This window comes from Chamaea fasciata, unplaced genomic scaffold (genome assembly GCF_029207755.1).
Source record: "Chamaea fasciata isolate MVZ Bird 193981 ecotype frontalis unplaced genomic scaffold, bChaFas1.0.hap1 SCAF_4, whole genome shotgun sequence".
In the NCBI taxonomy this organism is placed as follows: Eukaryota; Metazoa; Chordata; class Aves; order Passeriformes; family Sylviidae; genus Chamaea; species Chamaea fasciata.
The window spans coordinates 50840489-50864306 of NW_027094089.1; the positions used below are offsets into that span (position 1 = coordinate 50840489).

At 39.2% G+C, this 23818-nt stretch overlaps 1 protein-coding gene across 5 annotated transcripts in view; it reads right to left on the reverse strand.

Moving 5' to 3' along the window:
* Positions 1–23729, reverse strand: part of BDP1 (B double prime 1, subunit of RNA polymerase III transcription initiation factor IIIB) — a 51296-nt gene extending 27567 nt beyond the window's left edge. For all 5 annotated transcript variants that reach the window (XM_066181519.1, XM_066181518.1, XM_066181516.1 and 2 more), the window contains exons 1-20: positions 23569–23729; positions 19147–19699; positions 18466–18572; positions 17423–17482; positions 16923–17063; positions 15908–16041; positions 14814–14908; positions 14177–14231; positions 13365–13508; positions 11523–11801; positions 11019–11193; positions 9852–10011; positions 7012–7088; positions 5504–5645; positions 5262–5338; positions 4514–4673; positions 4016–4098; positions 2617–2836; positions 1006–1190; positions 155–362 (exon numbers count right to left, since the gene is read on the reverse strand). In XM_066181519.1, coding sequence (XP_066037616.1) covers positions 155–362; positions 1006–1190; positions 2617–2836; positions 4016–4098; positions 4514–4673; positions 5262–5338; positions 5504–5645; positions 7012–7088; positions 9852–10011; positions 11019–11193; positions 11523–11801; positions 13365–13508; positions 14177–14231; positions 14814–14908; positions 15908–16041; positions 16923–17063; positions 17423–17482; positions 18466–18572; positions 19147–19699; positions 23569–23729 — 3216 coding nt within the window. The remainder of the gene's footprint in view (positions 1–154; positions 363–1005; positions 1191–2616; positions 2837–4015; positions 4099–4513; positions 4674–5261; positions 5339–5503; positions 5646–7011; positions 7089–9851; positions 10012–11018; positions 11194–11522; positions 11802–13364; positions 13509–14176; positions 14232–14813; positions 14909–15907; positions 16042–16922; positions 17064–17422; positions 17483–18465; positions 18573–19146; positions 19700–23568) is intronic.
* Between the last annotated feature and the right edge of the window lie 89 nt (positions 23730–23818).

Below are 23818 nucleotides of genomic sequence, written 5' to 3' on the forward strand. Positions count from 1 at the left end.
CAAGTGAAAAGTACACAAGTTTTAATGAAGAAAATTTTAGCCTTTGAAAACTTTGTTTCAAAAAGTTAACTTTGTGTTTTTTTAAATCATCAGAATTTCATTTCACAAGATCCAAAGCTCAAATATAACTAAAGAAAAAAAACAAAAGCCTTACATCTGTCTCAGGAGGGATGCTATATTCACAATCACACAAATTTTCTTCCTTGTTGGTATCTTTCTGTGATGCACCTTTACTATTTACATCCAGAACTTCCTTTCTACTAGTCGTTCTTAAATTTGGCTTCTGTCTCCGAAATCCCATCCTTAGGAGCCGAGTTGATGATACAACAGTTTTCTCATCTTCCTTCTGAGGATGAGATTCCCTACAACAACAAACAGGCATGGGACAATATGCCATACTTGTATACAGCTCTCAGAGCAATAACACTATCAGTGACATGAAAAAGATCCAATAACAACACAGTGATCATCACCAAAAGCCTCTGTACCTTATGAATAGGTAAGCAAAGGTAAGTTAACTGCAACTTCTACTCGAGACCCAGAAGACAAGATGAGACATTTTAACACTATATATATATTTTACAAATACCTTCCTCTAATCATGTTTAAAGCTACCCAGCAGACTTAAAGGATACCTGTGGCTGACCATTTTTTAAGAGACACTTTAATAGGAAACCAGACCCTGTACTCAAGGGTTTATAGAAGCACACTGGGATGCACCGTGGAGATCAACATGAAGACAATCACAGGGACTGAGCATGAGAAAAGTGGATTTTTTAGAAAATTAGGCCAATAGTCTAAAGATGAAATTAACATGCAACAGCACTTAAATTTAATGCTTTCAAGCTCTTGGGGTTTTGTTTAAGTCTAGTACTGTCTTGATTAAATATGTCTTCAAATAAAACTTGTTTTTAATGCTGGAGTTGAATGTAAAATGGTATAATATCTAGAGATACTGACAGCTTTGAACCATCCCTTCTCTCCATTAAAGAGAAATAACCTTACCCTGTATTGGAATCTGAAACCTGTTTTGAGACATCTGACAATTCCTTTTCACTTTCATAGCTTTCTGCTTCTGAGGACTTTTCTTGGAAACACTGTCTTGTATATACTGAGTTCATCTCAGAATCTGTAGAAACATCTTCTAATGTCACACTGGATGGCTGAGTGTCTTCATGAACTGTTAAATCCTAAAACAAATATAAGTTCCACTCTGTTAAGATGAAACATTTGCTCAATCTCTCTTCTAGGAGACCAGAAGGAAAATAAAGTTTTAATATTTTCCACAGAAACACTACAATTTCTCTTGCTTCTTGTGCATCCAACTAATATTAGTGTCTACTATAAAAGTAAAAAGTTATTTTTCTTATATTTTCTCTTTTAAGTTGTTCATTTTCCTGTTATTAGAGGTATTATAAAAGAAAGACCTAGCTAAGCTAGAAGTAGCTTGGAAGTTCCCATAAAGAAAAATTTTAAGAGTGAACACAACAACCTATTCTTACAGAGAAAAGTAAGTTTGTACCTATATAAACAATGAATCTGTTCCATGAGAATCAGTGAAGAAAGTATGTAAATATATCTAGAGAGAAAATTTGACAACATATACAATAGCCCTTACTGACCAACGAACTGAGTTTCGCTGTATTGCTGACCAAATAGGTTTAACGCAGTGTCTTCTGATATTTCCTATAAATATGAGCTTTGTGAATAAAGAATTGGCTTTTCTGTGTCAGAAAGCTGAGTACCATCTGCTTATTCATTACAACATCTTCTGAGACATTTTTTCTTTGCATTTCTCTTTTCAGATCTGGTATCACAATACGACAAAGTGAGATATATTCCATTTCCATGTATGTTGGTTTTGACTAGGGTAGAGTTAGCCTTTTTCAGTGTCAAGTATGGGGCTGTGTTTTGGGTTTGTGTTGCACGCAGGTTTCATAATACAGAGAAGTTTTAATTATTGTTGAGCAGGGCTTACACAGAGCCAAGGCCTTTTCTGCTTTTCATATAGGCAAGCTGGAGAGGAAGTTGGGGGAGCATGGAAGGATGGGAGGGGACACAATCAGGACCCGTGACCTCAACTAACCAAAGGGATATTCCATGTCCTGCTGACATGCAGCTCAGTATATAAAGTGGGGGGAAAGGCTTTTGTCTTGCCAAGTAACCATTCTATGTGATGAAGCCCAGCTTTCCTGGATGTGGCTAAACACCTACCTGTTCATGGGAAGTAGTAGAAGAGTTTCTGCCCAGGCTCTGCATGTGAGTGTAGCTTCTGCTTTCCCTATTAAACCTTATATTTCCCCATTAAAACTTACATCCAGCCTGTTTTCCAGCTTTTACCCTTCCAGTTCTGCCTCCACTGCTGCTGGTGGGGCAGTGAGCAAGCGAGCTGGTACTTGATTGCTGACTGGGGTTAAACCTGATACCACGGAAAACAGAACCCAAGTGCAAAAATGAGGAAATTTTATGACAATTTAGTTTATTCTGAAATAATAAATAAAGCATGCAAAACCTATCCCTACAAATTATGTGGTATGTACCTAGATCTTTGTTACCAAGGCTTTTACTAAGGACCCAACAAAACAGCATATATAAACAACTGCTCCAGAAACTTACACTTTTGACGCAGGGATCACTGTTTTTATCTTGATGGCATTTTCCTGCTTCTCCACCTTCAGCTGTCTCTTCTTCAGAATCTTTTTCATCTATCTGGTTTTTTTGCCTTGCAACAGTTCTTCCTAGATTTGGTGTTGGTCTCTTTATTCTACCTCTCTTTAAAGGTGTTTGATTCAACATGATCTCTTTGCCATCTTTTAAACCAGCTGTTTCATTAGACCTGGAAAAACATTTATGATGCATGAAGTGCATACCACACCTGAAACTGGGAGGAGACTTGGAGAAGTGATTTTTTATTTTCCCCTCTTTTAAATCATTAAGATACACTTACCTAAAATGTATTACTAGCTTCCTGAAATAATAGAATTGGAAGTATATCTACTAGGGACTGAGAGTTTAAACTTATGTTTGCCCTGTTATTTTCTTCCCATTGATGACAGGATACCACACTAGAGACTTTTTACTGATCCATAATGGATTTGTAATCTCTTTGTATTCGTATCTAGTCTAGAGGCAGATGGACCTAATTTAACAAAGAGATTAAAAAATATGCAAATATTCAGAGTTTTTCTTTAGTGTATTTAGAAAATACACAAATAACTTTTTTATCTTAATAATGTAAAAATATCAGTAGTGCATTATTAGAACTGTCAGATTATTCAACACCTTTTTATACTGAGCATCAAGTTACAGATTAGATGAATGAAAGAAATAACTGAAAATATTTTCTGGCAGAGTATCACACCCAGTTCATCTCCATCCATCTTCTTCAACTACCTACCTTTAAAAGAAAAGCTTGAGTTTTTGGTTTTTTATTTCTGTCTTGGTTTAGGTTGTTTGGGGGATTTTTTGTGACAGAGTATTTGGGGGAAAGTTGGCTTTTTAAGTTTTATTTTTTACAATCTCTTCTCTAAAACATATTCCTTTTACACTACAGCTGCCACTTCACTGAAGAAAAATGCAACACTTAATAAATATGTGCATTACATTGCCCATATACTGCATTTTTTTCTTCCTCTTATTTGACACTTAACAGTTAACTACACTTTAAAAACACTTACTCCTATTGTTTAAATACTTAACCACTGCTAAAATGGATGTATTTTAGTATTAAAAGCGAGTAGCTAAGGCTTGTTTTAGCTTTCAGGGGACTAAGTTTTCAACTTTTTTACATTTACCATGACTGACTTATAATTTAAAACGTACCACTTCAAAAATGAAAATGCTTCATGTATGTTTCATAAGTTAATGAAGATTCCTATTCTGACCTCAATTTCTGTACTACAAAAGTTTTTACAAAAACTTCTATAATTACCACACTACAAAATACTACCAGAAGTGACAAGAACAGTAAATTGCAGGACAGCAGCACGTATCTTCTTATTTTTATCATACTTACTGAGACATTGTCTCCAGGACTTTGTCATCTCTTTCTGCACCATCTTCACTGGTAACATCAGATCTATTACCTTGGTTGTTATTCTGAATAGAAACAGAGTATTATGACATGAACTGTCTTACATTCATAAAGTACAGCATCACCTAACTGACCCAAGTAAGTGTTCATAAGAGGAGACAAAATAGATTGTGTATGACACACAAAAATTACAGGGTAAATTTCACAGACACGTGCAGTAAAAACTAGAGCAAACACCTGAAGTTGTATTTGCTGCAGGACATGAAACACTATTGGTATCTACTGTGTTGTAACAACCTCTCACTGCAGCTGAGGTTACTAAGCAATACCACACTGTCACTGAAAGCAGGTAAGTAAGTGGCTAATTCCTGGTCATACTTAGGAGCAAAAACAGTAAAGAAAAAAAAGATAACATTACTGTTGCATCCAGCAGCTTTTTAGCTAACACATTATCTTCAGTTATGTTACTTCATTAAATACCTTCTCAGTTTCCCCCTTAGGCCGTAGATGGGACATTTTATCATTTCCTGCATCTTTGTCAGGCTCTTCTTTCCTTCCAGATGCTCTGGTAACATTAGGTTTAAATCTCTGTCGATATCCTCTAACTATTGTCTTTGCAATTGCAGTTTTTTCAGGTTCTCTGCACAAAGGATCCACAACAGCGACATTTACTCCATAATATTCAAGCCTATCTAACCACACAATGTTTTGCACAGATTTCTTTCCTGGAAATGTGTTGTCTTCAGAAAGATTTGCTCAAACTTATGCAAGTTGCTTCACACAAGAAACAAGACTTAGTTTAGTCTTACAACACAGGAAAACTCAATTTATCTATGTATTAAAAAGAGATTAATTTGTCACATATGGGAGAAACCTAACTAGATTGCATATCACAGCTACTTCTGCAAGTGCCAGAAGCAGAACCATCACCTGATAACTGAGGCTGGGAGAAAAGCAAAGTCATAGTTATCACTCTCCGCCTCACAAATTACATGCCTTGTTGTTACTTCATAAAGCAATGCTTTCATCAACTTTCCAGAAAAGATGTACATACCTTCTACCTAAGTACCACCTGATATCATCCAAAAAAAAATGCTAAAGTCAATTTTGAAATTTATATTAAAGCTTCACACTTATTATTATCTTTTTCTAAGAGGACAAGATGGAACAAATTAACAATTATACTAAGTTAATACCAGGAGACTGGAAAAGTGATCTCAATACTTACTGAGATGCAGTATTCAAATCCCTGTTCTCTACTTCTGTGGCTTCATTACTGCTTCTTCTACTGTCCTCTTCAGAGCACTGGAATTGAGGCAAGGAATATTACTCTTTGACACATGTGCTGGTATTGTAGTTGCAGCTCCCAAAATGTTATTTCTAAGACTGTCACTGGCCCACAGTATCTTCACTGAGCAAAACAGATGCAGCATCAAGAACAACATACTAAATAACATTCCTCTTTCTGACCTTTTCACCTGCGTTTGCAAGGGTTGGAGAAGTTTTGGCCTTCATTTTGTCTTGTGTTGCCATCTCCCTCCTTCCCGATGATCTCATTAAATTGGGTTTAGGCCTTTGCAAGCGCCTTCTATCTGCTGACTTTTCAGTTCTCCTTAAGATATAAAGAAAGGTGGTATACATTATTACCAAAGAGAAACCTAAAGTCTCATATGGTTCAAGATGTACTTTCAGAGCATCACAGACTGGATGGGTCAAGATATTGCATGCAGCAAGATAATAATCAGAAAAAAAACCCCACTGCATCTTTTTGATATGAAAAGACATGCTACAAAGTTATGAAAAGAGCATCAAATAAACCTTAACAACTTTGCTGGCTTTCAGTGGAATCTACTTCAAAATACTTGAAGGAAGTATTTCCTGCTGTTAAGTAAATAGGAATATTTCTTCTCCTAGAGATCCACAATTCATATCAGCGTGAATAATTTTATATAGAAACAATATAAATCTGCAGATGTTTTGCATCCACCTCTCCTGTCCCCCCATCCCCTTTCAAAGCTATCTCAGTCATGGAAAACCGAACTTCTTTCAAATACCTTGTCCTACTGCCAGTATCCACATCCTACTGAAGAATGGGGTATGTACATCGTTCTCTGTGTCCTTAACCATTGCAATGGCATGTCCTGGGATTCACACACTGACACAGCCCTACATCTTACCAATAATCTTCAGATTGGGGGCTACTACATTTTCTTATATTCTCCCTAGAACAGGGCAAATAAAGCTTTGACAATCTTTATCCTAAGAGTAAGCTGCCATTCAGAAAGGGAAAGACAGACGTATGAAAACCAACTTAGCATTAACTAGTACCCCACCTCTAAATCACCTTTAAAAAACTGTATCTTGAAATAAGAAGTCAATGATCATGCAAAAATGCACAGTCTTGGGCATAGACTTCTTTCAATACCATTTCTCAATGTAAGAAACAGTCACCAAAATTAAGTTCATAAAGGGGTACAGATAAGACTGAGACATTTTGGAGTATCTTCTATCTTAGAAGCTTGCACCAAGTTCCAAAGAGGAACAGTTTCCAAATACGAAAGCAAAAATACACCATACACATGATGTGTACTGCTAATAAGCTCTGACGGACAACTATGAATGTCAAGGAATTCAGTGAGGCCCTTCTATTAAAAAAACAAAAATCAAATTTCACAGCCAAGCTTTACCCAGAATGAGCAGAATTTCTTCATTCTCTTGGTCTTGTAGAAAGACTAGGTTTTTTCCCTCAAAGTTTAGCTAAGTCTTTCTTCCTATTCCTACCTACCATTTTGATCTTAGCTAATGCACTGCTACTCAGTAACCAAAATTTCTACCAAAAAGCTTCACTGAATATAGAAAACAAGCTATCATGATCTCCTGACTGGCTCAATCTGCTACGGTCAATTGAAATTATATCCAAATTGAGTAGATACAGGTTTAGTTCAAGTGCCACTGTGAAGTAAAATAATTCTACTCACATGATTTCAGACTGTGAACTACCTTCTGATGCACTCCGCTTTCCATCTGTTTCTTGTGAGTGATGTGTATCTTCATTCTGAGGAAGAAAAAAAATGTTGTAGAAAAGAAAAAATAAACTTAGATGATCTTCTACTGTAATGTAAAGAAAAGCAGAAACAAGATTGCCACAGTGGTTGAGAGCAGAAGGGTCTGCTAGGGGTCTTCTGGTCCTACCCTCTGAGCAAGCGTAGTGGGTTAACCTGGGCCAGATACCAGGCACCCACCAAAGCTGCTCACTCCCTCCTCTCTGTAGCTGGACAGAAGAGAGAAAATCTAACACAGGGTTTATGGCTGGAGATAAGGACCAGGAGAGAGATCACTCACTAAATAGCATCCCAGGCGAAACAGGCTCAACTTAGAAATACGAAATGAATTTATTACTAACAAAATCAGAGGATAATGAGAAGTATAATAAACCCTTAAGAATACCTTCCCCACACCTCTCCCTCCTTCCAGCTCTGTCTCCTACCCCAACAGTGTAGGAAGGCAGGGAATGGGGGTTACAGTCATTTCATCACCTGAGGATGCTCCCACTGCTCAGGGAGAGGAGTCCCTCTCCTGCTGCACCCTGGGGTCCCTCCCACAAGAGACAGTTCTCCATGAGCTTCTCTGATGTGGCTCCATCTCACCAGTCCCCCTCAAACTGCTGCAGTGTGGGTCACTCTTCCACGGGGTGCAGTCTTCCAAGGACAGGCTGCTCCAGCCTGGGAGCAGGGCCCTTCTCTCCACAGGTTTCTCATGGGGTCACAGCCTCCTCCAGGCACCCACGTGCTCCAGCATGGGCACGTCCATGGGCTGCAGGTGGATCTCTGCATCCCCCGTGGATCCCCATGGGCTACAGGGGCACAGCTGCTGCACCATGGGCTGCACCACAGGCTGCACGGGAATCTCAGCACCAGTGCCTGGAGCACCTCCTGTCCCTCCTCCACCGACTTTGGTGTTTGCAGACTTGCTCTTCTCACTTGTTCCCTCTGCTCTTCTCTGGTTGCAATTAAAACTCTGCAACCCCTTTATGTTTTGAATTCTTCTTAAATATGTTACCACAGAGGAGTTACAATAATTTCTAATTGGCCATGTCTTGGCCAGCAGCACATCCATCTTTGGACCAACCAGGGACTGGCTCTGCTGGGCATGGAAGAAGCTTCCAGCAGCTTCTCATAGAACTCACCCCTCTAGCCCCTTGTTAGCAAAACCAGCCATGCAAAACCAATACATCAAGGCACCTGGAGCTGGTTGCCCAGGATTGTGTCCAGACAGCTTGTGAATCTTGCTGAGGATGGAGACTCCACAGCCTCTCTAGGCAGCCACAAATCAATGTATTTTACAATTTTGCTGTGTTCTGAAATTAACTTCAGTTTGCATCTTTCTCTGAAACTCTAAAACTGTTTAAAATCTCTTACGTGAATTATGTTGAAATCATGTCCCAGAGTCTTTGTGCTAACAAGACGAGGGTCTTACTTGACAGTCTTCTTGTCTTCTGTGATGGTGGACTTCTGCAGAATCACAGAATAATTGAGGGTGGAAGGGCCTGCTAGAAGTCTTCTGGTCCGACCCCCCAGTCAAGGCACCTGGAGCTCATTGCCCAATACTGTGTCCAGACAGCTTCTGAATCTTGCCAAGGATGGAGACTCCACAGTCTCTCTGGGCAGCCTGTGCAAGTGCTTGGTAACCCTCACAGTGAAACAGGATTTCCTGGTGCTCAGAAGGAGCCTCCTGTCTTGCACTGTTTGCCCATTGTCTCTTGTCCTGTCCCTGGGCACCTCCCGAAAGAGCCTGGCGTGTCCTGTTTGCACCCTCCCCTTGAGTTTTTGTGGAACTGTTGAAGAGATCCTCCCGAGGTTTCTCTCCAGGTTGAACAGTTCCTGCTCCTTCAGCTTTTTGTCACAGGAGAGATGCTTCTACCCCTTTACCATCTGTGTGACCCTTTGTTCCAGTGTGTCCAGGTGTCTCCTACCAGGGAGCCCAGAACTGCTCAGTCCTCCAGGTGTGGCTTCTTCAGTGAAGCTGAACAAGGGGCAAGGATCACCTCCTTCGGCCTGCCAGCAACGCTTCTGCTGCAGCCCAGGTCACCGTGAGCTGTTTGTGCAGCCACAGCACCTTCGTGGTTCATGTTCAACGCGGAGACCACCAGGACAGCCGGGTTCTTTTGTGCAAAGCTGCTTTCCATGTGGGTGGCTTGCAGCACGCGCTGGTGCCTTGGGTTGTTCCTCCCCTGCTGCAGGACTTTGCATCTCCCCTTGCTGAACTTCCTGAGGTTCCCGTCAGCCCACTTCTCCAGGTTCCTTAGGAGCCCAGTACAACCGTTGGGTGTCTCTGTCTTTGGGAAGCAATTCCTTCTAGATCTGCCTAACCTGTAAACTTGCTGAGGTTACACCCTGCTCCATCATTCAAGTCATTCATGGAGCAGCAGAAACTACCCAATGTGCATTTCACTCAAATCAGTTTCCAACACTGTGCCAGTAAGCATATGCCAGCAAAATCCTGCTCCAACGTCTAGCTGTTGCTATTGCAGTCCTCCACTTTTGAATAATTAAATTGTTGAGCTGTTTAAATTGTCTATGAGGTAAGTCAGGCTTGCACAGTATAATCTCTGAATGCATTCACATTAACAGGCACCCTATGAAGCCCGGGAGAGTTGACAGTATTTCACTTTTCGTGATGTTCTTATGTCTTTTGATTGTTTTCTACCTGGTGGTGAAAACATCACAAAAACAACCAAAAAAAAGGCTTTCACTTACAAACCACTTTTAATGATCAAAGGCAAGATCTTGAGAAGAACTACATTAAAAAATGGTAATACCTTTGATTCTGTAGTTTCTACAGATTGTGTTTCCTTGCTTTTAATATTTGAAACTGGTAACTCTGGAATCTGGCTTTCCTGTGATGTATCATCTCTAGTATCTCTGGTTCTCAATTTAGCAGGTTCTTCTTCTAATATAACGTCATTGCTATCTTCAAGGCTGAAATAAATAAAAGCATACAGGAACATTAGTGTACCAGTAGAAAAAAAGCTACTTCTGCTTATAGACAGAGGAAGTTGCACAGAAAAACAATGCAATTTTGACACTAAATAACTACGCATGTTTCAGAGAATCTCCCAAAGTTTTAGTAATATTTGCAGACTATGAGCTTTGAAACAACTTTTGTACTTTTGCACTGCAATTATAGGATGATGTTAAAATCTTATTATTCCAGACTGATTACTTTTAAGAAAATAAACTTTAACACAGACAACTGTATACCGATGTTTTTTCCTCTGATCTTTTATAACAAGCTAGGTTGAATCCACAGGCAAATAACTGTCTCTTCATATACTTGTAATGAGCTATTTAAGACAATTGAAGTTTCTCAGAATCTGTATAAAATAACAAACACTTAAAATACAGCTAAATACAACAAATTATCAAACAAAATTCTGAAGCAGCACTCAGAGTATCATAATGAATTTTTAGATTTACCACTTTCACATATAACGAGTTTAATAAACCAGCATTCACTTTCTTTTTAGTAAAAGTATGCCCAAAACTGAACACAAAAGCTCGCCTCTCACCAAATTCTGCAAAAATAAAATCTAAGCAACCTTCCTTTTCTGGAAGAGTAATTTTATTACAGATAAAAATTCCAAGCATATAGTAACTCAACTTAGATCCATTATCAAGCAGTGCTTCAAGAGAAATATTAGAAGTTAGGATAAATAATGGTCTTCCTAAACACTCTTAAAACATGAAATAACTTTTGGAAGTGACTGTAGTAATTATGTACATTTATTATGCAAGGGCAGCCCATTAGGGCAGAGAATACTATGAGAATGTAAATCATAAATAGTGTACTAAACCCCAGGACAGTTCTCAGAAATCTGCACATTCTTTGGCAGTTACATGGTGGTAATCATGAATAAATAAAACCAATATTAAAAATTTAAACAATTTTTTTTTGTTTTGCCTGAGCTTTCCATTATGAACATTACCTGCATAAATTGACACTACGTTCCCTTTCCTTTTGGTTATTCACTGGTGAATAGGACTCTGATCTCTCTTCTTCTGTTACAGCAGTCTCATTTTGTTTTCCTTCAATAGCACAACTCATTTCTTCTCCACAGGTAGTATGACCATCACTGCTTGCATCATATACCACATTTTTCCCTGATAATTAACAAGAAATAAATCAGTTTGGACATTCAGGGAAACATCTTAGAATTCCAGTAATCAAATCCTAGCTACAGTGAAGACGACTTAATATAAAACTAAAAATCCTAGTAGAAAAAGTATTAAGATTTAAGAGAACTGTTCTCATCTAAAACAAAGTACATTTAGATTTAGAAAAAAGGCTCATTTTAAAAGACATTGTTCAACAACCTCCTACAAGGCAGATTAGCAATATAAATCAAAGACCAAATTCTGACTATTAAGGTTCCAAAGACTTTATACAAAATTTCTATTTGAACATGAAAGTGAGCATTTTTTCCTCTTACTTTTATTAGAAGACTTCCCGTCTTCAGCAGTTTTTGAAGGAACAGGCATTTCCTCTGGAATATTCTCTACTTCCTGTTCCAGATCATCTTTTCTCTTCTTCTTTCTCTTCTTTTTTGCTAATGCTGGCTCTAATGCAACCTGCTCTTCTGCCTGTTCTGAAATGCCCAAAGATTCCTCATTTTCTTTCTCAGCTGTCACACCATCTGTTTCTGCATCAGAAATTCCAGCTTCCTGAAGTTCATCTTGATCATTAGCAGCTTCTGTGCTAGCAGATTTTGCTGTTGAGACAATATGGTTCTTGGTTAATAGACAGGTGGAGTACTAGGAGCAACAAACAGCAAAGGCATTTCTATGAAAAACATTTGTATACTCGTGTATCACTGCCAATACACTGCCAGGTGTATGAGCAGGACTGGGGAACATCAGTCATTGACCTGCCAGAAAAGCTTCAGCATAATTAACTTCAGCATTTAATACAAAACACATTCTGTACATGGGACAATACTTCACAGGGGGAAAGTCAATATGGGATGTAAAACCAATTTAGTAAATGTTATTGTGCCTGTGCTTTTTTGCAGTTTATACAGTCACATTTGGATTCAGGGAAAAGAGACATTGCTACTCCTATAAAGAATTTTTGTAAGTCTGCAGAAACTGGTGATGATGGTTACAGAATGTACGCTGTGCAAAAGCAATTTTTCATCAAGAAATGTATAACAGTTGATCATTCTAGCTTACATGAGAAAGCTGAAATATTATCTAGCTAATAATTAACAAGTTATTTTTTTGGGTTTAATGAGTTTCTAAAATTTTCCTCCCCACTATTTTAAGGACATTTTGTCTTGATCCTGTATTTAACCACAAAGAACTTTTCCTTTCCTTCTTATTCGTCTTAAATGAACTTCTTTCCCTGTAATTAAGAAGTCCAAAATGCAAAAGAAGCAGAAAAGTATACTCACATTGCTTTATGCATGACATACCTTCAATCCTTAAGTGTAGAGACAAGCTTTCTCTACATGGTTTTAAGTCCTGATACATGGGATATTTTACTTAATCAAATCCATAACAAGGCTATAGAAAAGCAGCAACTATTCCAATTTTAAGAGATGTTGCTTCCTAGCTAGCACCCCCTTTAAAAAGATGTTCACTTGTTTGTTTCACAATACCACTTATAAAAGAATGGGTCCTTTTGGAACAAACAAGCAAACACCGCCACAGAATTAGCATGAAATGCATTAAGTGGTGTCAGTGTAACTGTTTTTAATTAAAGCACATCTATCAAAGGTCCTTTCTCAGGTACTGAGACAGCGAGAACAGTGGTGATCAACAGTAATTAAGCATAATCTTTATTTTTAACAGACCAGGAAGACAAAATAACTTTTACACGATTCTCTGAAAAGAATCATACCCCTCTGACTCAGGAAGTTAAACTACTATTAAAGGAGAAACAAAACCCTCAAAACAAGAGGATTTAAAATGCAAGAAAACTTCAAACAGAGAAGAGTTTGCCAAAAACATGGTTTTGGCCCAAAAATTGTAGAAGTGTATTCATTAGCAACTCATGGAGATATTTAACAACTGGTAAATTAGAATATCAGCGTTTCAGATTGTGGAAGAGCACCATTTTCACTGTGGTATCATGTTTTTGCTCTGTTACTAATTATTACCATCCTATACATCAGTAAACTACACCTGAAAAAGTTAAACTATGAAACTAAGGTCTTCTAGTCCTGTTCACAAAAGTGAAGGAAAACGTGATGCCTTATGTGATTTTTCCTCTGTTAGAAATACATTACTGACCACTGCTCTGTAATGCCTTCTCAAGCACTCTTTTAAAATACCTTTTGACTTCTTCTGTGGCCTTGTCGCCTTTTTTTCTTTTGGCCTCGGGCTTTTAACAGTCTTTTGCTTCCTCTTTTCCTCATCTGCTAAAACCTTCTGAAGCAGCTGGGCAAAGAATTCAAAATCAAAGGGTCGTTTTTCTTCTATCAGATTAAAGCAAAGAAATAGAACAGATTCCAAAGTTGATTATTTTTTCAAGTTTCATCTTTGTAAAATAACTAGTGATACATAACATATTATTAAAAGCAAAGGTTAAATACGTTTAAACAAGAGTTCTTGAAACTATTTGCAGTATCATTTGAGCAGGGGCTGAAGTGGACATAAAAGTGACTGGATTATGGTAGTTTGGTTTTAAAAAACAACTATAAAACTAAGTCATTCAGAAAATTTAAGAACTGACAAATATATAAGCTGCATCATAGTACCAAATAATGCATTAACATGCTGCTGCAGGACATATGAACCTCATTCAACTAACAAAGAAAGGCTTTAAGGAGTCTCAAAGCAGTTTACAATAAATAACTGTGCTAGAAATTCTCATGAACAAGAAGAATTATCTTCAACTGAATAAAGAGAAGGAAGTTTAAATTAATCTCACTTAGCAGACATCTAGGAAAGATAGAAAAAAAACTTAAAGATCATTACTGTGAACTGTGCTTGTTATGAAAACCTAAGATTCCACAGTTTCTGGATTCATCTACGAGCAAAAACTTTCTTCTAAGTAATTCAAACAAGGCAAAGCACAGAAATTACACGGAGATAGATGGCTACCAATTAATGACTCATTGTAGGGTAAGGAATATTTACTTACTGAAAGCTTTGTCTATTCTCCATGCATTAGCTTTTTCCTCACGTTTGAACTTGTTCTAAAAGCAAATGCATAGTTGTGCTTATCATTAAGCAAGAAATGCAACAATATGTTGTACAAAATGGCAGCTCAAAGTAAGCCTTCAGTGCAACAAGCCAACTAAAGTTGTTGCAATTCACAAGCATATCCACAGAACACAAGTTTGTAATTAAGTTTTAAATACAAAATCTGTTACCATAGCTATTGCCAGCTACACTTTGTATTATTTTCTACACCTTTTCCTGACTTTTAATCTGACCAAGGTTTGAAATAGCAAAGACTTTCCCAACAGCATACAACTTAAAGCATAACATGGAAGACCCTCACTGAACAGCCATTTAGGCATATCAGCATTCTTTATCTAAAACGAAGTGTGTTTAAGTACGCTACGTTTACTAGATACATTCACTGAAATTCAACCAGCATTTTGTGTTTCAGATACTTACAACCTCTTGAAACAGGTATTAGAAAACAAGCACTACTGTGGAGAAAATTCACACCAAAATTATCAACACCAGTAGAGGAAGCATGGGAATGCAAATAAGAAAAAGAAAAGTAAAACCAGATGTTTAACTGTTTTATTGAGTGCTTTAATTTTTACCTTAATTTCTGCTCTGGCTCTGTGAGGAAACAGCCGCCCAATCAAGGAGAAGTCTGTTCCTACCATACTGATAGCTAAAAAGAACATATCTGTTTCTAGAAGGGAAAGGAAAGAAAATATTACACAAACTTGAATATTTACTAAACCATCCTTCTTGCTATTAATTAAAAATTAATAAAGAATTAAAAAGAAATAAAAATGCCTTGCAAACTTAACGTCATAAGATCAGTAACTTTGAGGCTGTCTACTGCAGCTGCAAGTCCAGGGGAGTATATATGGAGTCTGTTCATTATTTTACCTAGGTCCTCTAATGCAATTTTCTGAATGAACTACCAACAGAAAGAATTGTCTGATCTATTAGAAAACTACAGAATGTGAAATGTGCTTTCTAAAGCTAGTAAATCTAAGCTAACCAACCTCAAATTGTCCAGGTCCATTTTTATTATGAACCCAAGCACAAAGAGAAATCAGAAAAACATCATATAAATCTACTGCCTCCATTATTAACAGGAAAAGAGTGCATTCCAAAGAGAGCACAGTGAATTCTGAAGCTAATTTCTCTGCCTATAGCTGTAAAAAGTAAGTTCCAATTGTAAAAAGTCTTGCAGAGTGCTGTAAGCCTAGACATAACAGTCAATTCACAGCAGGAGTAATGAAGAACCCAACCCACCTGCTCATAAGAACACAGCTGCCCCCTTTGCACTATACCTGATACAATCTATTCCTGCCCATGCTGGGAGAACCTAGCTAAGTACCACAAAGAACGCAAATATCTGTAAACCAGAATGCAAAATTATGCTCTTGATAAAGCAGACTAGCACTTCCTCAGCATCTAAACATCCATGGCAGAAAAAAAAGCACAAGTAGCCTACATATTAAAAGGTACCAGATTTTTTAAAAATAGTTTTCACAGTAAATGCCACAGCTCTGCTTGTTGTAAGAGTGTGAAGGATTGATATGCCGTGAGATGACATGTAAGTATATCCACTTACTCCACAGTGGATGACAACTGTCCAGTATAAAGCACGACAGGTGAAAAGGGAAAACTAGGACTTTTCTGTAGACTCAAAACTTAAAACCAAAAATATACTTACCTTTGTTTGACCATGGTTTTGTGTAAAAACTTTTCCTGAAGCTAGAATATGTAGTTGTAGAGCCACGCTCAAAGATGGGATCATTTTCTTCTACAACACATGGACCTTTTGTTCTTAGAACTTCCACGGTTAAGCTAGGAAAGAAGACACACAAGAATACTCACTTCAAAATATTACTAAGAAAACACATAGTAGATGTTTATAAGACAGCTATTCAATTTTTTTTCCATAAATGAGCATTTCTACTGTGTAATTAATTTTAATAATTACACTAATATATAGTTTAATGGGAGAATGCAGCAAGAAAACACTACCCTATTCACTCTCTGTGAGTAGATTTGCTTTATCTGTTTTGTAAGATATAATACAGACAGACATAATTAAGGAGCTTTTTTTTTTTTAAAAAAAAAGAAGACTTCTTAACATTTGAGAAATCTGTTTTGTAAAACTATGATAAGACCTCTCAATATCCTTCTACAATACTTTCAAGTTTTTTTACCAGGCTCTCTTTATGCTTAAACCTTAGCATAAATCTTGTGTTAATACCTTTGGGGAACTCAGAAACTTGATAATCTACTTTTTAAACGTCATATTCTAAGCAAAGTTACCAAAAACACCGACAGAAGAATAAAGCAGCAACATGCAAGATGCAAAGCTGGAGCAAATTGTACTTATAATCAAGTAACAGTAAGCAGACACAGAGAAGCAAAAAAGTCAGCTAAACAGAAGACATTTGGAAGTTTGACAAATCTCCAGTGTCCATTCACAGTAATAAAATATGTCATCTTCCACTCCAACTCCTTCCCCAAAAACATTTCTCATAAAGTATGCCACTACAGAGATGCAGATTACTGCTGCTTGTATCTTGTCACATCCTTACACTGTTTCCTAAGTCAGTGTAGCTCAACTCTCAAACATAAATACACCCATACTTGTCCCAGTCCAAAGTAGACCTCCATTTACTAACTGAGCTGCAATGCAGTACTATCCATGAGTCAGGCACAGAATTTGTCACCTTTCTTCATCCAGAATGATTGAACCATCTTCTGCTACTTTCACACGAGGAACAAGAAGTGGGCCATCCTGACTTTCTTCTCCATTCTCTTCTTCTTCCTCTTCGTCATCTTCATGATCAGGAGTACTTTTCTCTTCCTGTCTACAATTTTTAAGGTAGGAAGCAAAAAATACTGTTAAGTGTCTTGAATTGCTGCTGAGTATGTCAGACATTCAACAATTTTGATGAACCACCCTGCAATGCAACACATCAAGAAATCAGTCAATATGTGAACTTTGAAACCTGCTTTTCATTCTACTGTGTAATGGAAATATGCAAAACTTAACATTGAAAGCAACATGTTCTTTAATCACCGCAGCTGCCCAAATTACAATTTTTATAAATTAGGCTGTGATATTGAAATGATAAAAACATATACCTACATTGTTAGTATTATCACAGAAACGTAGATTTTTTTACATCAGAAAACTTTTTGAGTATCCTTCCCCATCAAGACTTACTCTTTCATTTGACTCAGTGCAGAGCTTTTTTCTGTTCTCTTTTCTTCTACCAATGAAGACCTAGAATGTCATAAAAAGCTAGAGATGATTGTTTGTACAGATACATTTCTGCTTTCTTCCACGAAACTGGCTTTTAATGGACAATCGACAAAGAAACACAAAGCTTTTTTTCTTTCAATTACTCATATCGCATCTAGACTGAATTACACAACCACCACTGCCTAGTAAATTTTGCTCTTTTTTGTACAAGGAAGGACAAAAAACATATTTCAAGCACAAATCCATTGTAAGGATACAGGGAATGGGAGAGCACCTTGCTTTTTACCTCCTCAGGGACTATTCAGTGTAAAAGAAAAAATAAGGGAAGTGATAAATAAAACACGCAAGCACACAGACATTAACAAGCAGATAACAGACAACACCAGAAAACTCATCTACTACTGAAACAACAGGACTTGGATAACTGTACTTCTATTCATGTGACTGCTTTTGGTAGTTGCAGGAAAAAGGCCCTGCTCTGCTCTGTCCGTGGCAGTTTGTGCAGCCAGATGCATTAGTGTTCCCCTTATGCACCTCAGCCTTGCTACTGGTGAAACATGTCAGTGGAGCAGCAGCAGCTACAGTCATCCACACATAAGGTAAAGACTTCAAGGGTCTTGCAGTGCATTTTGCACTTCAGCACCTAGAAGGAGAAATGCTTAGCTTCCTAAGCCCACTGATCTGATGGGCAATTATAACATCCCTAACAGCCACAACTAAAAATTTTACAGCAGGCAGTTGGAAAAAAAAATTCTACTATTCTGTAATTCTACAGAGATAAATGAACACTAGGGACAGATTCATGTTTGTGTATTTCAACAAGTACACCAAGCTCCATTCTTACTTCTGTACTAGAATTCAGCAGACATGAAAACTAGAAGGTAGTCTAGAAGCTTTTCTTGCCATTGCAACAGTACTGTATCTGTGCTAATTCTCCATATTTAAGTATTATAGAGGTTGAAAAGTAATTTAACCTAAGAAGAGAGAAAAAAAGTCATACTTACTTCATGGGATTGTTTTCTGGCAGATAGTATATTAAGTCTCTCATGGTCATTTTAGAACGATCTGGTGGAGAACGCCCTTCAATTACTGGAGGCCTGTGTTTCAACTTCTTCCACATAAACCAAAATGAAACAAAAGAAAACAAAAAACACTTAGATCCACTCTAAAAGTATTTTATATTTCACAAATTATCATTACTTTTGTTTGTTTACAAAGTACCCCATTCATGGGATTTTGTTGTTCACACATCCACACACAGACCACTCCCAAGAACCAAAGCAAGATTATCTTAAAAATGTCCCTTTCTCAGATAGGGCATTACAGACCCTTAAGCCACTGACCCTTTCAAAAGCATTCAATAGCTGGCACAAATAAATTAAAAGTCATTCAAAATTACAGAATTCTGACAATGATAGGCTTGAAAAAATAAGAGACATCCCAAATCCAAGCTTCTTGCAGCACACTTCCCTGCTGTATTACAGTCTGTATTATTAGGGAACAAAGTGCTACTACTCCTTATGAACAGAATAAACACATAGGGAGTTATGAGGTATGATAGACTATGACTAGCAGTAAGCAGCTGACAATCATCAGCAAACACTAAAGCAAAGAGATTATGTACGCAGGGTGAATCACATGTCTTGCCCTTCACAGATAAGCACTGCTCAACACACAGGTCTTACCATCCGCTCTTTCTTCAGCTCTTCTTTAAGCATTTCTCTTAATTTCCGAGCTTTGAGGATCCTTTCGCGGTCAGAACACGTTCGTTTGACTTTCTCAGGAGAAGATTTCACAGGTAGCTTTTCCTCTTGGGTGCATGATCTTTCCTGTGTTGGTCTCTCCTTGAGAGGAGAGGGTACATTCTTCTGCAAGGTATCATCATTTTTTGGAGCAGCTACACCAACAGTCTGCTCTTTGTTCACAGATTTTTTTAGGGGTGAAAACTGTGGCACTTGTGGCACAGGTGTTTTCTTCTCAGGAAGCATGGGAGACTTTACAGAGCTTTCAACATTACACTTTTCTGATGGGGAGGGATCCTTCTGAAGTGAAGCACTGCCATCAGATGCCTGTGATGTTCGCCTCTGCAGTTTTGGTGCAGAACGCTGAGCAGACAACGGTCCAGCTCTGGGTTTGACAAGATTTGGCATGGTGGAGATACGTTTTCTTCTCTGTGTAAGCATCTCTGCAGGTTTACTAGCTTCCCCAGTGGCACTTGCTTTATCCGCCTTGTCACCACTGGAAAATTTAAGAGTATTCTGAAGCTCTTTACAGTGATAGATTTGTTACTCTTACTTTCAAGATGTGTTTATCAGCCAATCAGTATAACCACTAGGCTACAGGAGAGCAGTTATACCCAAGAAGCCATGCTAGGAATCAGCTCTAAGAACTGGCATATTATTTTCTAATAGTATCACTGATCAACAAACTTGCAAGACTAACACATTCCCACACCCCACCTATCTTTTTGGAAGACTGTCTCCTTTCAGCTGAAAATACCAGAACCACAAAGCCTTATAAAAAATTACCCACATAACACAGGTGACATCCTAAAAATACATCAACAAAGCTGTATGTAACAGTGGTTTTATGACTTTTATTACAGTAAAAGTGAACATTCCTCTTAACACATTTGTCAGCAGATGTTAATAAACCGTGACCTCCAGAAAAACTTCAGCAGTCATACTGCTGCTCACACTTAACACATCAATAACTCTTAACTTCCCTGGAAAGACTTTGCATGTAAGTATTTTTCTATCACTTATGCAGGAGTAATTTTCCAAGTGCCAACCATTATGATCATCCCAAATCTGCTGACTCCATCTGTATTCAGCTTTATGGCTGTTGCTCATAATAAGAGTGCAGTATAATTATAACTAAGTCATAAAGACAGGGGGTTTTAAATATAATGTTGGAACTATGCCTTGTTTCTGTATATTAGGACAACCACACCCATGGTTCACTAACACATTTTTAAAAATGGGAGAAGAAGATGCTTTCCAAGAAATATAAAAAAGTATAAACATACAATGAATTTTTCAAAATTCTCTCCAGCTACTGTCTGTGATTCAGGCAAATGCTGCAGATGATGTGTTGGCATTTAGCAGGCTCTTTTAAATAGCTGAATCAATTTGTCCCACACTGTGAGTTCATACACATTTTTAGTACAGAACACCCCTGGGTGAAGAGTTTAGAGGGTTTATTACATGGTGCCTACTTATGTGTTTTGAATGAGATCCCCTATGCTACAGACATAGACTTGAGCAGCTGTGAGAGAAGAGATCAGTGCCTGCCCCTCTCTGCCCCTCATGAAGAAGTTGTAACTGCAATGAGGTCTCCTCTCAGTCTCCTCCAGACTGAACAGACAAGTGACCTCAGCCACTCCTCACACAGCTTCACCTCAAGGCCTTTCACCATCTTTGTTGCTCTCCTTTGGACAGTCTCTAACAGCTCAATCTCTTAAACTGTGGTACACAGAACTGCCCCCAGCACTGGAGGTGAGGCCACCCCAGTGCAGAGCAGAGCAGGACAATCCCCTCCCTTGCCCAGCAGTGATGCTGTGCCTGATGTCCCCCAGGACACAGGTGGCATTGCTGGCTTATGTTCAACTTGCCATTGACCAGGACCCCCTGGTCATTTTCCTACAGTCTCTTGCCCCCCAGTCCATCCATACATCCAGGGTTGCCCCATCCCATATGCAGAATGTGGCACTTTGCCCTTCTGAACTTCATATGCCTGGTGTTTGCCCAGTCCTCCAATTTGCTGAGGTCTCTCTGAAGGGTCTCCCTGTTCTTGAGGGAGTCAACAGGTCCTTCCATTCTGTATCACCTACAAACTTACTTAATATACCTTTGAATCCTGTGTCCAGGTCATTTATTAAAATGTTGAAGAGCACAGGGCTCAAGATGGAGCCCTGTGGAACCTAATGAGTGACGGGTCTCCAGTCAGATGTCACCCGATTCACTGTAACCCTTTGTGCCCAACATGATGCGTTCATCCAGGTGTGCACCAGATGGTCTGTCCAGAAGGAAAGATACTGTGAGAGCCAGTCTCAAAAGTTTTACTGAAATCCAACAAGATTACATGAACAGGCTTCCCTTGGTCAGCTAGGTGGGCTACCCTATCAGAAAATTATATGGCAAAGGCCTATTTTTAGGCCATGAGAATAGATCAGAGTGCCTTTCAGAGTTGCACCGGTATCTAGTTTTGAAATTTAAAATTATATTACACTGATGCACCCGTTAAATTACAAACAAAAAAGTCTTTAACAAATCTGCTGAAACAGCAACAGTAATACCTAAGTGAAAAATATTAAAAATTTCTTCATTTCAAAAGAATTAAATAGCAAAAGATTCAGTAAGTTGATCCCTGTAGCATAAAAATTTTCTAAATAAAACTCAAAGGAATGACATCCTTGAAGCACAACACAAAAAAAGTAAAGGTGTAAGATACAAGTTGAATGAAAAGCAGCATGGGTTTTCTAAAGACATGCCATGCTACTAGTCTCATAACTGAATTTCCAGCCACTGAAACAGAAGACTATAACACTGTTTCACCATATTGTCATAAGGGACAAGCTTCAACTAAAAGAACAGAGGTACATATGAAAGACTCAAACCCAACTGTACAAAAGGAGTGTGAATGTTGTTCTGATGAACAATTATCAGACTGAGGAAATGTCCCGAAACATTGATCTGTACTGCCTTTGATGGGAACAGAGTTAACTTCCTTCACAGTAGCTCACATAGTGCTGTTTCAGATTTGTGACACAACAGTGCTGACGGCACACCCATGCTTTCAGGTAATGCTGAGCAATGATTATGCAGCACACTGCCCCATGGCTGACCACGCTGGGGATGGGCAAGAAGCTGGGAGGGGACAAGCCAGGACAGCTGATCTCAAATGACTGAAGGGATATCCCACTCCATCTGGGATCATGCTCCTCAGTAAAAGCTGAGGGAAGAAAAATGAAAGGAGGACATTTGGAGTTAAGGTGTTTGTCTTCCCAACTAACTGTTTTGAGTGATGGATCTCTTTTTTCCTGGAAACAGTAAAACACCTGTGGGTAGCGGTGGTTTAGGAATTCCTAATTTTACTTTGCTTATGTGCACAGCTAATACTTTATCTATTGAACTGTCTCTATCTTGACACACCTTTTCTTGCACTTTTGCCATTTTGATTTTCTGCCCATCCCAGGAGGCTAGAAGGGGCAGGGATGTGGGGGAGCAAGCAATAAACTGCACGGGGTTTAGCAACCAGCCAGGCTTAACCCACAACAGGGAGGTCCTCAGGGAGGATCAGTCCTAAAGCCAACGTTACCATATGCTTCCATTATAATAAAAAGCATTTAAAAACCAGAATACACAAAAAATCCTGCAAAAAGACAGAAAGTCCTCTGTTGCCAATGCATAAAGAAATTAATACAAAAGAGAAAATGCTGTGGGAATGCAAAATAAAGCTCATCTGGTTGCAGAGCACAAAGAATTGCTGCACATAGCAAACCAGGACTCCTGGCTGCTGTGAAGCCAAAAAAAAAAAAAAAAACACGAGTGTCATACCACACTGGGCCACTCCTTTGCATTTTTAACTTACAGAATCACAGAATCAATTAGGCTGGAAAACACCTCGAGATCGTTGAGTCTAACCTACGACCCAATACCACCTTGCCAACCAGACAATGGCACTAAATGTCATCTCCAGTCTTTCCCTAAACACCTCCAAGGACGGTGACTCCACCACCTCCCTGAGCAGCCCATTCCCATGTTATGCCAAGCTGCACAACGGCAGTGAAGAAACGCGGGTTCAGCTTAGGCTGCGAACGCGTCCAGCACCCAGAAGTCCTTGTCTGACAATCCTGGACGCGCAGTCACCGGGCACCGATCGCACGCGTCTTTCACGAGGTCCTCAGGACGAGCCAGCCTCCAGTCATAGCACTGATAACCAGACGGTGACAGCCCAAGACAACCAACGCTACAGAAAACCACGGCTACCCCCCGGGATCCGCCGGGTCCCGCCCCACACAGGCCAGTCCAGCTCCCGGGGATCCGCGGCCAAAGGCCGCTGGCGGCCCGACGTTGCCCCGCCAGGGCAAGCTCGGCGGGACTCACCTCTCTGCACGCCACGCGTCCGCCGATCCCGCCGCGGTCCCCGCTCTATCCGCCGCCGTTGTATCCGACGGCACCGGGTCCAGCCCGCCAGAGTCGGTGGCGACGGCCCTGCCCGGGGGCCGCACATTGGGCCGCACGGTGAGACGGGCCCGCCGGAACATGGCGGTGGCGCCAAGAGAGGCGCGCGCCCGCGCCCGGCCAGCGAGCTCGGCGGCGTCAGCAGCGCGCGGCAGCGGCCCGGTGATGCCGC